Source organism: Silurus aristotelis (genome assembly GCF_946808225.1).
Source record: "Silurus aristotelis genome assembly, chromosome: 4".
Taxonomy (NCBI): Eukaryota; Metazoa; Chordata; class Actinopteri; order Siluriformes; family Siluridae; genus Silurus; species Silurus aristotelis.
This window is the reverse complement of record NC_139577.1, coordinates 26,117,509-26,131,530: the sequence shown is the minus strand read 5'-3', so window position 1 is coordinate 26,131,530 and position 14,022 is coordinate 26,117,509. Positions and strand designations below refer to the sequence as shown.

The following is a 14,022-nucleotide window of genomic DNA, read 5'->3' as shown; positions in this document are numbered from 1 at the left end:
TAGACAGAATTAGTCTAGTCAACCCTGTCAGACTGGGGACATTGTCATGCACATACATTGTTATATAGTTACCACATGGCGCTTGATGGTATTATAGGACTATACTGTTTATAGTCCTATAATACCATTTTATTGAATTTATGTAAATCATGTAAACACTGTATATCCTGCACTTGCTGCTATTGCACTCTGGTTAGACCCAAACTGCATTTTGTTGCCTTGTACTTGAACATGTGTAATGACAATAACGTTAAATCTAATCTAATCTAATCTAATAAAGGGAAACTAGCACCTGCTCATAAGGCTCACCTGCCCATATAATAATCTTCACTCTTCTGGGACGGCTTTCAGATTCTCGATTAGCCATAAGTGCATTAGTGAGGTCAGACACTGAGGTCAAATAACGAGTCCTGAAATGCAGTAAATGTTCCATTCGACCCCAAAGGTGTACATAATTTTGAGAATTAAAACATTCTGATTAATTCTGGAAAACTCCATAAAACCTGCATTGTCAGGTAGCATTTCCAATAAGCTCCACAAAGAAAATACAGCAATGTCCATCTTTCTTAAAACTGTGTGTTCCTCATTCACTTTCCTTTTTGTTTTTTGGAAAGAGACATTTGACGTTTTCTTTCGCAGGCAAGGAAAAAAACAAACAAACCCAAAACCAGCTCTCCTCTCCTCAAATCTGCCGTACGCGGTTTTTATAGAATCGTGTTTTTGTTTACATTTACATTTAATATAAAAGGGTAATTTTGGTATGAAGCAAATAGAAAAGAAATACTTAAACATTTACATTAGCGGCATTTAGTAGACGCCCGTATCCAAAGCGACGTAAAAAGTGCTTTGAGTCTAGTAATGAATAAATCTACACTGGTACACAAGATTACAAACTTAATATAAATATAACTCTTGAACTCTACAAGGCAAACTTGAAAAGTGCTAATTCATTTATTTATATTTTTGCGGGCCGGATTATGTTTCAGCTGGATGGAGTGAGAGGGGGGCCGTATATAACCCTCAGGCCAGCAGTTTGAGACCACTGGTTTGAACTATTTTGTCAGTATTGAGATCTCTGGGATTTCTTGTGCCCCCTGCAGGAACACCAGACGAGCAGCAGAGGTATGGATGGACGATTTCAAGAACTTTTATTATGCCGCTGTCCCTTCTGCACGGAATGTGCCCTACGGCAAGTAGGTGTCTCTGCTAACCATTTACGAAAGTCTATTTCATTCCTTTTACCCGGTACCATTGGGTACTCATGTAATGATACAAGCTCATAACGGTGTACATGTAGGTGTGTATGCTTCTTTTATATGTATGCACTTTTATTTACTTTTATTCCAATAATCTGTTTAAACTGCTCTTTATTCTCTGTGCCAGTATTCAGAGCAGGTTGGAAATGAAGAAGAGATTAGGATGCAGGCCATTTAAATGGTACCTGGAGAATGTGTACCCAGAACTCAGGTAAGCCGCATTCAGTATATATTCTGTACACCATAAGAGAAAATTGATGAATTAATGTTTATAGACATTTTTTAACCATCCAGATATATTCTGTACTGTAATTCTGTCATGTGCCACCAAAACGGCTCTGAACTTTCACTCTATTAGATCTCTTACTGTGTTTGATTCTGTATTTCTTACTGATAAATCTAATTTAGATATCTAGTTATGGTATACTAGGAATGACTGAATAGATTATTAGTATTAGTTAATAGTGTATAATCTTTTTCTGATTTTGATTTATCCACCTCCATAATCTTCAGGGTGTTTTTAAACATGTGTGATTTTTATTTATAATTTTTTTTTTCTCATTTTATTTGTATATTTTTAAGGGTCCCAGACCATCAGGACATTGCATTCGGAGCTCTGCAGCAGGGCGGAAATTGCCTCGACACACTGGGCCACTTAGCCGATGGTTTGGTGGGAGTCTACGAGTGCCACAACGCAGGCGGTAACCAGGTAGCATTCAAATCACAGGTACACAGCTAACCATTTCAGGAGCAGCTGGAGAGCGACGGGTGACGCACACGGTCTGCACGGGGGTGTGAAGGAATCCATGGCAATGAAGGGTGGAAAGTCACTTAATGCAAACCCACACTGCACTGTCGGTTTGGAAATTACATGTAAAGTGCCGGTATCTCTTTCACATGAGCACATTTTTCATCTCCAGATAACGATCAGATGCTTATGTACTGTATGATCAGAAATCGATGCTGTTATTCATGAGGCGCTCTGAGGAAAAGTGCCATATGATAAACCATGAACAATTCTGTTTAATAAAGATTTGTTCCAGCTAAAATACTGTTCGACAGCTGCAGGTTTGAATTCCAAACATTACTGGTGAACTGACAGCCATTATGTTTAGTCGAAAGAAAGTTCTTTTGAATGTTTAACTCTGTAGATGGCTGTGGTCATGCAGATCCTCTAAATGTCTCATGAAATTCCTTCTCGACTTGAATGTGTTCAGGAGTGGGCCTTGACTAAAGACAAGTCGGTGAAGCACATGGATTTGTGTCTGACGGTGGTGGAGCGCATGGCAGGCTCTCAGATCAAACTGCAGGGCTGCAGAGAAAACGACAGCAGACAGGTGAGTGAAACACGGCCGAATCTACTGTATCCTCACTGTGAAGTAGAACGGAAGTCCAACTTGTGGCGCACTAAAGTTTTTTAATGAATCCTAGATTTTGATTTTAGAGGACAAGAAGTATTTTCTGAACAGTATGTAAATATAATATTAATATATATATATATATATATATATATATATATATATATATATATATATATATATATATATATATATATATATATATATATACAGTGAGGAAAATAAGTATTTGAACAATATGCTATTTTGCAAGTTCTCCCACTTAGAAATCATGGAGGGGTCTGAAATTGTCATCGTAGGTGCATGTCCACTGTGAGAGACAATCTAAAAAAAAAAAAATCCAGAAATCACAATATATGATTTTTAAACTATTTATTTGTATGATACAGCTGCAAATATGTATTTGAACACCTGTCTATCAGCTAGAATTCTGACCCTCAAAGACCTGTTAGTCTGCCTTTAAAATGTCCACCTCCACTACATTTATTATCCTAAATTAGATGCACCTGTTTGAGGTCGTTAGCTGCATAAAGACACCTGTCCACCCCATACAATCAGTAAGAATCCAACAACTAACATGGCCAAGACCAAAGAGCTGTCCAAAGACACTAGAGACAAAATTGTACACCTCCACAAGGCTGGAAAGGGCTACGGGGAAATTGCCAAGCAGCTTGGTGAAAAAAGGTCCACTGTTGAAGCAATCATTAGAAAATGGAAGAAGCTAAACATGACTGTCAATCTCCCTCGGACTGGGGCTCCATGCAAGATCTCACCTCGTGGGGTCTCAGTGATCCTAAGGAAGGTGAATAATCAGCCCAGAACTACACGGGAGGAGCTGGTCAATGACCTGAAAAGAGCTGGGACCACCGTTTGCAAGGGTACTGTTGGTAATACACCAAGACGTCATGGTTTGAAATCATGCATGGGTCGGAAGGTTCCCCTGCTTAAACCAGCACATGTCCAGGCACGTCTTAAGTTTGCCAATGACCATTTGGATGATCCAGAGGAGTCATAGGAGAAAGTCATGTGGTGAGATGAGACCAAAATAGAACTTTTGGGTCATAATTCCACTAAACGTGTTTGGAGGAAGAAGAATGATGAGTACCATCCCAAGAACACCATCCCTACTGTGAAGCATGGGGGTGGTAGCATCATGCTTTGGGGTGGTGTTTCTGCACATTGGACAGGGCGACTGCACTGTATTAAGGAGAGGATGACCGGGGCCATGTATTGCGAGATTATGGGGAACAACCTCCTTTCCTCAGTTAGAGCATTAAAAATGGGTCGAGGCTGGGTCTTCCAACATGACAATGACCCGAAGCACACAGCCACATCATATCAAGGTTCTGGCGTGGCCTAGCCAGTCTCCAGACCTAAACCCAATAGAGAATCTTTGGAGAGAGCTCAAACTCCGTGTTTCTCAGCGACAGGCCAGAAACCTGACTGATCTAGAGAAGATCTGTGTGGAGGAGTGGGACAAAATCCCTCCTGCAGTGTGTGCAAACCTGGTGAAAAACTACAGGAAACGTTTGACCTCTGTAATTGAAAACAAACAAATATTAACATTGACTTTCTCAGGTGTTCAAATACTTATTTGCAGCTGTATCATACAAATAAATAGTTAAAAAATCATACATTGTGATTTCCGGATTTTTTTTTTAGATTATGTCTCTCACAGTGGACATGCACCTACGATGACAATTTCAGACCCCTCCATGATTTCTAAGTGGGAGAACTTGCAAAATAGCAGGGTGTTCAAATACTTATTTTCCTCACTGTATATATATATAATATCTAATGGGAAGAGCTGAGAGAATTGTATTTAAACTAAAATATAAATGCATAGTGTCGCATGGGAACAAATGTTGGTATTTCTGTGAGAACAAGCAACTTGACAAGAGACGTGTGTGTGTGTTGCAGAAATGGGAACAGATCGAGAACAACACTAAGCTGCGACACGTGGGTAGTAATCTGTGCCTGGACAGCCGGAGCGCCCGTAACGGAGGCCTGACGGTGGAGGTGTGCAATCCCTCACTCACACAGCAATGGAAGTTCACCCTCAACCTCCAGCCCTAGTCCATAACCCCGAGCCCCTACGTCCTGCGCCGTCTGCGGGTCACAGAGCAGCGTTCGGTCTTCGAGACATCGCCGCCCAGCTGCAGTGGATCTGCTTGCCCCTAACCCCCACCCCCACCCAGGGCTAGGGGGCCGAACAAACATTAAAAAAACAAACAAACATTAAAACTCTTTTTTTTTTTTCATCCAACTATATACCTCACCTTTTTATTTTAAGTCCAGCTCCTTGATTAAAATGCATAGGCTTTGAGGTATTTTATTTTCTTCCTATTTCTGATGCCAGCCAAATGGATTACATATTTTTTTTGCCCCTCTTTCTTTCTGACTTTTGTTTTTCCTTTCTTTTTTCTTGTTCTAAGGAATTTTTTTTAATTAATCAAAGTTTTGTTTCATGTAACCAATCATGTTGAATGTAAGTGACGCTCCATGAGAGGCTTCTTTTGGGATTGGAGGGGAAAAAAATTAGGACCTTTCATGTTTCGTTCTGCATTTTTTGCCCAGCACAATGGGGTGTGTGTGTGTGTGTGTGTGTGTGTGTGTGTGTGTGTGTGTGTGTGTGTGTGTGTGTGTGTGTGTGTGTGTGTGTGTGTGTGTGTGTATGGAGAGAATCTGCAGGCCTCAGTTGATGTGAACACTGTGTACAGTCTGTTCAACCAACAAACAGAAAATCATTAGAGGCCAGCATTGTCTGTTTTCCCCCTGCAGCTTCTAACAAATTGTCATTCTATCTATTTTGCATCTGGAACGTGCAATGAAGAAAGATCTGTTTCCTCTTTAAACCTCGGGAGTGTTTTGGCCGAGAAACAACAGGACGGCGTGTAGTGCTCTGCGCTACCATTCAGTGTCTGATGCCTTTGTCACAAAAGGACAATAAGATGTACTTTAGTTTATTTCCATATTCATCACATTGTCCCGATTCTGATTCAAGTCCGAATTTGTAGCTGCATCATAGAATCATTCCATAGACAAGATAATGACTGTACCTGTTTACTGTTTTAGTTTCCGTCGCATTCATAAGACTTTGTGCATTCTGTTAGGGTCAGCGTTTGGTCACTGTGAGCACACCGAATCCAAGTGGCAGGACCTGATTGCATTTTGATCACGGGCTTCCCAAAACAATAGACAGGAAGTGGATTCAGATGGGGTGATTTGTGTATTGCACATTGATGTTTTACTTGATTTCTTGGTGTTTTTTTCTTTTCTTTTTATGTTTATCCTTAGTTGTTCAGTGACTTTTAGGTTGACTGCCTTTGACTGTATCCATGCTACTGTAAACAGAAAAGGGTACCTGTGCTGTGCAGCTCTCAGTCAGGGCTGGAAGAAGCTGGACCTCAACTGGACTCGGAGAGAGAAAACCCTTAATGCCGTAGGTGTGTGAGTTTCTCTCTGTTATACATCTCCCCCTCTCCATCATTTTTATGCTTTCTTTCATCACTTAGATCATGATGTTTTTTTATGGTACTTCACACAGGGCTGTGGTTAGTCTGTAGTAATGATACACACAGACTAGCAGAGAGGCTTTGATTATAGACGTTGTGTGTCTGATTAAGCATAACCTTGTAGCGTAATTTATTCTAGATTTAGGACACATAATGATGCGTCTCGGACATACTGTATTCACCGTGTTCACTTTGTTTCCCGAGTATGTGTTTTTATTTTTGACTCTACTACATCACCCTGTACTTGTCCAGCTACAAGGAATCCTTACAAGTACTTAGAAGTGAATCTGAGGACACCTAAAATCTATTCGAAGCCTCATTGGCTTTGAGTTTATCAGTGATCGTCTGGCATGAGACTGATGGAGTCCAGGGTAAAAATCTGACGTGTGTTTTATTCCTTTGTGTCCAGAAAAAAAAACAAAAAAAAACAGACAGAATGCTGTGCTCTGTGTAGACGGGCTTTTTATTAGATGGCGAATGAAAGTATGCACTTGTCACGTTTCGCTGGTGAAATACAACTGCCTATGATCATTATGCCATCACTATGCCAACATTTGAGCAATTTTGTACGTTCTGGAAAGAAACCTTTATATGATGTCAAAAAAATAAAAAAGATCTAGGGCTAAATTGTGAGAAATCCATTGCTTATGAATCTGAATTGGAATAAATGTTTACATGTGCCAAAGTTTTTTTCCTGTTGGATTCCGTTATCTCAGCGTTCTTCAAAAAATACTCAAGCTTCGAATGAAATCATGACCCCCATATTTGTTCCCTGATTTTTTTATTTTATTATTTTTTTTTTTAAATATAAATACAGTAAGGAGAAATCTTGATGACATTTACAGGCAAGTGAGATGTGCTGGGGGTCACCAGTTGTAAAAGTGTATATGTGTGTATATACAATCTGTATGTCCATGCATGTACATATAAACACGTACAGTTGCAGTTGCTAGTGATTTTGTTTTAACTGTACAGCGCTTATCTTTGTCCTTTTTTTGTTTCCTAGATATGGTGAAAGGTTTACTTTGAATGAGGAGATAACTTAAATAAAAGTTTATATATAATCCGTTGTCATTAATGCAATTAAGTGAACGTGTGATTTCGACTTGATCTTCTGCCGCATCGGCGCGTTTCAAAGGTTTATCGGGTTTTTTTATTCGTCCGAAAAAGTGCCACAGACTCGATCACTTAGTCTTTAATGCTGAATAAAGAATACGGAATTCAAACCTTAGGACTAAAAGTACTAAAACTAGTAAAATAATTAATAGTAAAAAAAAAAAGCATTAAGTAACACATTTGTTTTTAATATTAGTCTCTTACGTACAATTGTGCCTCATATGATTTTCTAAATAGACTTTATTACAAGAGACAGTATTATATTACCTTAAAATATTTAGTACCTTTAATCACTAATGTGAGTTTAATGCTACCAAAAGGTTTATCAATAAAACCATTAAGAAGCAGGTTTGACTCTACAGATGTTTGCGCATTTCCGAATAAAACTTTAAAATAAATCAAGTGTGTAATCAGTGTTTAAATATCTGCATTAGTGCTACTAAAAGCTTGTTTTTCCCCCCAGTACTGGTTTATTCATTACACAGTGACCGTATTCTCAGCCTGTCTTCAGCACTAGATGTGGAATCGTGCATCCTACGACTGAAGCAAATCCTCATACTACTGTGTTAAAGCTTGCAGGTCAGAGCTTCCTCAGCAGCTCATCTTCTCTCCTGCTGGACTTCATTATCATTATTCACACCTTTATTTCACAGTGTTTGTCTGTTTGTGCTCCAGCATTTACAGGAAGGATGGACAGAAAGCCAGAGTGGATAAACGTGTTAGACATGTGACTTATGTAATGCAGTATTCTGACTGGGATACTGTAATGGTAATTATTTGTTCTTGTGGGGTTTTTTCACCTAATATTCACACTTACATTTTTTATTTATTTATATTTACTTAAAAAAAATTAACATATATATAGTTATAGTTTATTTCTGCATTTCTTTTTGCCTTTCTTGCTTAATTAATTAATTAATTTTTTTATTATTTTGTTTTTTTTTACTGCCTCTGTCTTTCTTTTATCATTTTCTTTTATTATTTATTTTTTCTGTCTGTATTTTTCTGTCTTTTTGCTGTCAGTTTTTCTTCATCCATCCATCCATCCATCCATCCATCCATCCATCCATCCATCCATCCATCCCCACAAAGAAATTTTCTTTTTATCTTCCTAATGCAAATTTCAACAAGGTCATTAGCATAATAAAAAAAATACATTAAACCAGTTTGAAAATCTAAAAGTTTATATTTAACATTCTAACACACTAAAAATAATCCTACCGCAAAGAGCTTTCAGGTTTAGACAGCAGAATTCCTAACCTATCAGACAGTAAGAATATGAACTAATACTCATTAGGAATGTAGCTGTTATTAGTTTGTTAACATTCCCTAATGATTTTCCATATCCCTTAAGGAAAAGGGGCACTAATCTAACATCAGCACTTACATTAGAGGCAGGCGCTTGTACTTTTTGTTTCATACTTTTAATAATTTGAAGAATTTATATTAAATGAAGCTTTTAAAGCACTGCAGCTTTTACCAAAGTATTATTCATTTTTATACAGAATTTCCCTTTTACCATCTTTGTTGTTGCTAGTAGTAAATAACACACATGCACCCTGAAAAAGAGAGAAGCAAAGAAAGAAAAGTCGTCCTTTTATTTTTGTGCAAATTGATGTGTAGTTACACTGACAAAGTTGAAGAGAAAAGGATAAAGGAATTCGGATCGGACAGGAGTGCCGCAAGTGTAAAAATTACACTGAACATTTGCGCACAGGTTCTTCATCAACATTCACAACGAGGGGACACACGATGGGTTTTACAGCAACACACACTACAGTCACTACAGTCATTCACTGCTGTGGAACGTCTTAAATATTATGTACAAATTTCAACTGTTTTGTCTACCCTTTTTTTTTAAATTGTATGTTTGGTCCAATGTAAATGATCAGGGTTTTATTACTAGCAAATAATATTTCAGATGTTTATGTCGAGATGTTTTCCTCTGGGTATACTGCAGCTGCAAGGCTTTGACGCCAGTCATTTGCAAGTAATCTGTAATCATATGGCGCAGGTAATAAGCAGCCGATGGTGATAAGGTGTGGAGTTAATCAAGGATGTACAGTATCTACAAATCCAGCTGCAAGCATAGATTTAAAAGCACCCCAGACAGTGTATACCATCATCCCCCTCCTCCAGTTTATAATCTGTTGCACTGCAGTAGATCACCATAGTTATAAAAAAAATAAAATAAAAAAAGACCTGAGGTTTCCCCAAGAAGAAGAGAAGCCTTGTGGCTCTCACAAGGACAAAGGAGCCATGATATTTACATCAGAATCATAACGACTTCCTGCCAGTGGAGTGCATTCTCTTCCACCAAGCCTCGGTCTGAGCAGTAGAGTGAGAGGAGGTTTGGTTGTAATCCCGTACAACCAGAAAATAAGTGTTAGTGGCAGTCATGTATGCGTTAGGCAATGCATCGGGTGAGCAGTACAAAAATCAAGGCAATAAATTGAAGCAAATCTACCAACCGGTGTATTTAAAGTGAGGAAAAGAATAGAAACAAACAAGACCTTAGAATTCAAAGGTGCTGTCTGACATTTCTGTGGCTCAACATATAGAGAGCATGATTATTACCTAATTTACACATTTCCAATTACAACATTTCATTCTGGTATAAAAACTTCTCCACATGCATTCACTGGCAGGCCAAAAACACATTAATAACTAACTAGGAGGGAAAAAACTATGAAATATTAAGTCTATGATAAGATTAGAGGTGTGCAATGAGACCAGGATCCAACAAAGAAAATAAAATAATAATAATTAGCTGAAGAAGACGGTCTGATATAACGTTTTTAAACTGTGTGGTTGACCCAACAGTGGCACCATGGTGGTGCCGGGATTTGAACTTGCAACCTTACCCACAGAGCTTTCACTTCCTGCTTTCTTCTAGAATGTGTGGGATCAGACAATATTAATTTGCGAGTGTGTGGGATTAGATAGTTTTCCTTTGCAAGTGGGTGGAATTGGTCAGAATTTCTTTTGGAAGTGAGCAGGATTGGTCAAAATTCCTTTGGCTTGAGAAATGGTGGGTTAGAATTCTGGTTTTTTTTTATTTTTTTTATTCAGGATTGGTCAAAATCATTCAGGAGTGGGTGGGATTGAACAGAATTACTTTGAGACGACTAATTTGGTTAGAAAACAGTCTGTAGCAAATTAAAGGAATGTAATACCTACAGCAAATGGGGTGTGTGTTTTTTTGGGAGGTGGTAGGATTAATTGAGATTTAACAGAAATTCTTTTGGGCATTGGTGGAATTAGACTTAATTTTCTTTTGGGATTATTGAATATGGGTAAGAATTGCTTCAGTGGTGAATTGGGTGGGGCAGAATTCCTTTTTTTTTCAAGCAGGTGGGATTAGTCAGGATTTCTTTCGTCAGGGAGGATTAGATAGGATTCTTTTAGGAGTGGGCAGATTAGATTGGGATGCTTTTGGGCATGAGCTTGGTGAGAAGATTGGTCAGAATTCCTACAGAAACTAGAAGAATAGGACAAAATTCAGGAGTACACAGGATGCGTCATAGTTCTTTAGAAAGAGGGTGAGATAGGGCAGAAGAAAGAAAATTTCTTGAGTAGAATTGGGAATTAAAAAGGTCCTGTGCACACCTCTATTACTGATCTGATCAACAGTACATATATATATATATATATATATATATATATATATATATATATATATATATATATATATATATATATATATATATATATAAATATAAATACATGAATATAAAAAGATTAAACAATCATTTTGCCTTGAACAGAAACACACAGATACCAAATATGTGAAATATACACCATCTATCATCCTACTTTATACAGACTGACTATAAAGAGAGCATGCGGCATGTTTAAATGCTTCTTCTCACCATGCTGTTTCTTTTCCTCCCTACTGAAAACACGGGACAGAAGACCATGTGATGACGCCGATAAAGCGGTGATGCAGTATCTGGACCGGAGGTAAAGATAAACCAACCAAGAAGTGATTTAACATTGCTTCAGTGCATCGAGTCGCTCTCTTTAGTCAAATTTTTGTTGTTTTCATTCATATACATATGCATATTTAATTGCCATTCAAAAATTGAAGTGCATCAGCTATCCTTTGGCATTGAGCTGACACACAGTCAGGGGTTCATGTCATATGTGGCTATTGCACAGTGATATGGAAAAAAAAATACAAGCAAAACTACAGATGACAAGTGTACAGCATTACAACAACTTTCACCAACATTGCTTTTTTCCTCATTAGTGAAACTTCAGTAACACTTTTGTTTGAAGGACATGAGCTTTGTATTTATAACTGTTGAATAAACCCTCTAGAAAAAACTATTGGTCAGATAGTCCAAAATTTCACTTATATAATTTAATAATGAATGGCCAGCTAGTTACATGCATTAGAACAGACTAAGGCAAACGTTTTGGCTGTTAACTGTTGTGTTCAGTCCCTGCGTGTCAAAATCCCTCTTACACTTTAATGTTTGTGGTTCTGTTGTTTCAATCACATGTGTAGAGGAGCAAGTGGTGGGAATGGGGAGTGTAGACTGTACTTTAGAGCTTTAAAGTGCATTGCAATACTAATGAGTGGGTTGTGTTACACACCATTTCCAAACTCTTGGTCTTACAAGCAACTATAAAAAAATACAGTCTGGTGGTGAAATGTTGTCTTGGGCTACTGACTTCTATACTTTTGGTAACCTTCCAGTAAGGCGTTAGTGAAAACTCTTTTCTTATATATTTTCTTTCTACCAACTAACAATCTAACAAGCCAAATTCCTGTCAGAACATTTCATCACTGTCTAAAGTGTAGCAAAGAGCAGCCTTCATCAGCCTAACATGATTCTTTATAAGCCATTCTGAAATGTAAGAAGCATATCATTAGCATTTTGTAACCTTTACCATCCCCTTCACTAGTTTCATAAGGTGGTTGGGTGACCTCGCTCAGGCCGACATCACATTCACACCAACCCTAACCTGATACACACTTTTTACAATCTGTGCTCGTCTTGTTTACACCTGTTTGCTCCTGCAGTAACATTTCTCAAAGCATGAATAATAATGGATGATCATGTTGAGAATGATAAGGGAATAAAGAGCACATGCTTCTCATCCTCAGGCCTCAGAAAATCCACAAACTCAATCCTGTTGGTGTATGTGGCAAAGTTAGATGTGTGTGTGTGTGTGTATATATATATATATATATATATATATATATATATATATATATATATATATATATATATATATATATATATATATATATGCAGGTAGTCTTTTACTTACGATGGAGATACATTACAACTACCCCATCTTAAGTCAAAAACATCGTAAGTCAAAGATGGTACTATGACTGTTGACAGTCTTTCCTGCTGATTTATAATTTTCATTTTCTGCTCTAAACCGATGGCTTTCTTCTTCTTTTTTTTTAATTACAAGCAGGAGACATTCTTGGGCGCTTGGAAGGCATGCTTTTATCAATAAAATTGCTGTCTGAAGCAGAAATAAATCGTCCAATACATCATACGCTGCTGCCTGTTGCGTGAAATGTTTAACATTTGTACAATTTTGTCGTATCACTATCCTCATTGTAAGATCAAAACATTTTAAAAATCGTAAGGTGAACCATCGTAATTCTGGGACCATCTGTATATACACACACACACACACACACACACACACACACACACACACACACTGTGTAAAGTCATCATACCCCTTTTGAGATAGTTGCATCATTTTTTATACACTCTGAAATTATAAAGTGTCTATATATATATATATATATATATATATATATATATATATATATATATATATATATATATATATAAAATATAAAAGAAAAACTAAAATAACAGGGTTGAAAATGTCATCAGTCCCCCTGATTTATTATTTCTTTGAGCCACAATTAACTTTATTTACAGCCATTAATCTTTTCGGATATGTTAGTACAAGCTTTGCACACCTAGATTGGGGAATTTTTGCCCATTCTTCCTTGCAGAATTGATCAAGTTTAGTCAAATTCAAGTCAAATTGGACTGGTCTCATCAAGTCCATTCACATATTTTCTATATCGGATTTACATCAGGGCAACTCAGACAGTCCCCTTCTTAACCTTAAGTCATCGCGGTGTTGTTTTGCAGCATGTTTAGCATCATTGTCATGTTGGAAGGTGAATAACCTTCTTATCTTCAGCTGTCTAGCAGAGGGATGCTGGTTTTTCTCAAGAATTTGCATGTACTTGGCAGTATCCATTTTCTTTTAAATCCTTAAATCTAAATTCCCAGTCTCTGCCCAGACAACAATTCCCCCGCCAACATAGTGCTGCCCCCACCATGCTTCAAAAGTAGGTATGGTGTGTTTTGGGTGGTGTGCTGTGTTTGCTTTTTTGGAGAGCATAGTGCTTCAGTCCAAAAAGGTCAGTGTTGGTCTCATCCGACCATAGCACCTTTTAGCCAGATGGCATGGAGTACTCCAGGTGGGCTTTTGCATAGTGTAAATGAGACTGAGTGTAGCACTTTTTCAGGACAGGCTCCTTTCTTGCCACCCTACCATACAGGCCAGCATTGTGTAAAACTTGAGATAGTTGTCACTTTTTGAAGCCTCCACCTAACTTGTGTCTTTCAACAATTTTATCCCCTGAGGCCTTTAAAACCACTTTCCCAACCCATGGTTGCAGTACTATGCACTACTAACAGATCTTCAAGAAACAGCTGGTTGCACCTGAACAAGTTTATAATGGTATACTCTAGGGGCCGATCACATTACCAAACCAGG

The 14,022-nt window shown here is 37.8% G+C and overlaps 2 protein-coding genes across 3 annotated transcripts in view; both read left to right on the top strand.

The window, feature by feature from the left end:
* The window catches only part of galnt2 (UDP-N-acetyl-alpha-D-galactosamine:polypeptide N-acetylgalactosaminyltransferase 2), a 119,215-nt gene extending 112,022 nt beyond the window's left edge, over positions 1-7,193 (top strand). The window contains exons 12-16 of one of the 2 annotated variants that reach the window (XM_083538553.1): positions 1,101-1,193; positions 1,384-1,467; positions 1,839-1,965; positions 2,474-2,593; positions 4,535-7,193. In XM_083538553.1, coding sequence (XP_083394679.1) covers positions 1,101-1,193; positions 1,384-1,467; positions 1,839-1,965; positions 2,474-2,593; positions 4,535-4,690 — 580 coding nt within the window. In that variant the 3' untranslated portion in view covers positions 4,691-7,193. Of the gene's footprint in view, positions 1-1,100; positions 1,194-1,383; positions 1,468-1,838; positions 1,984-2,473; positions 2,594-4,534 lie in introns of both variants that reach the window. The other variant, XM_083538552.1, reaches the window with a different exon arrangement.
* Positions 1-14,022, top strand: part of phactr2 (phosphatase and actin regulator 2) — a 279,098-nt gene that overhangs the window by 114,639 nt on the left and 150,437 nt on the right. The gene's annotated exons all lie outside the window — the stretch shown is intronic.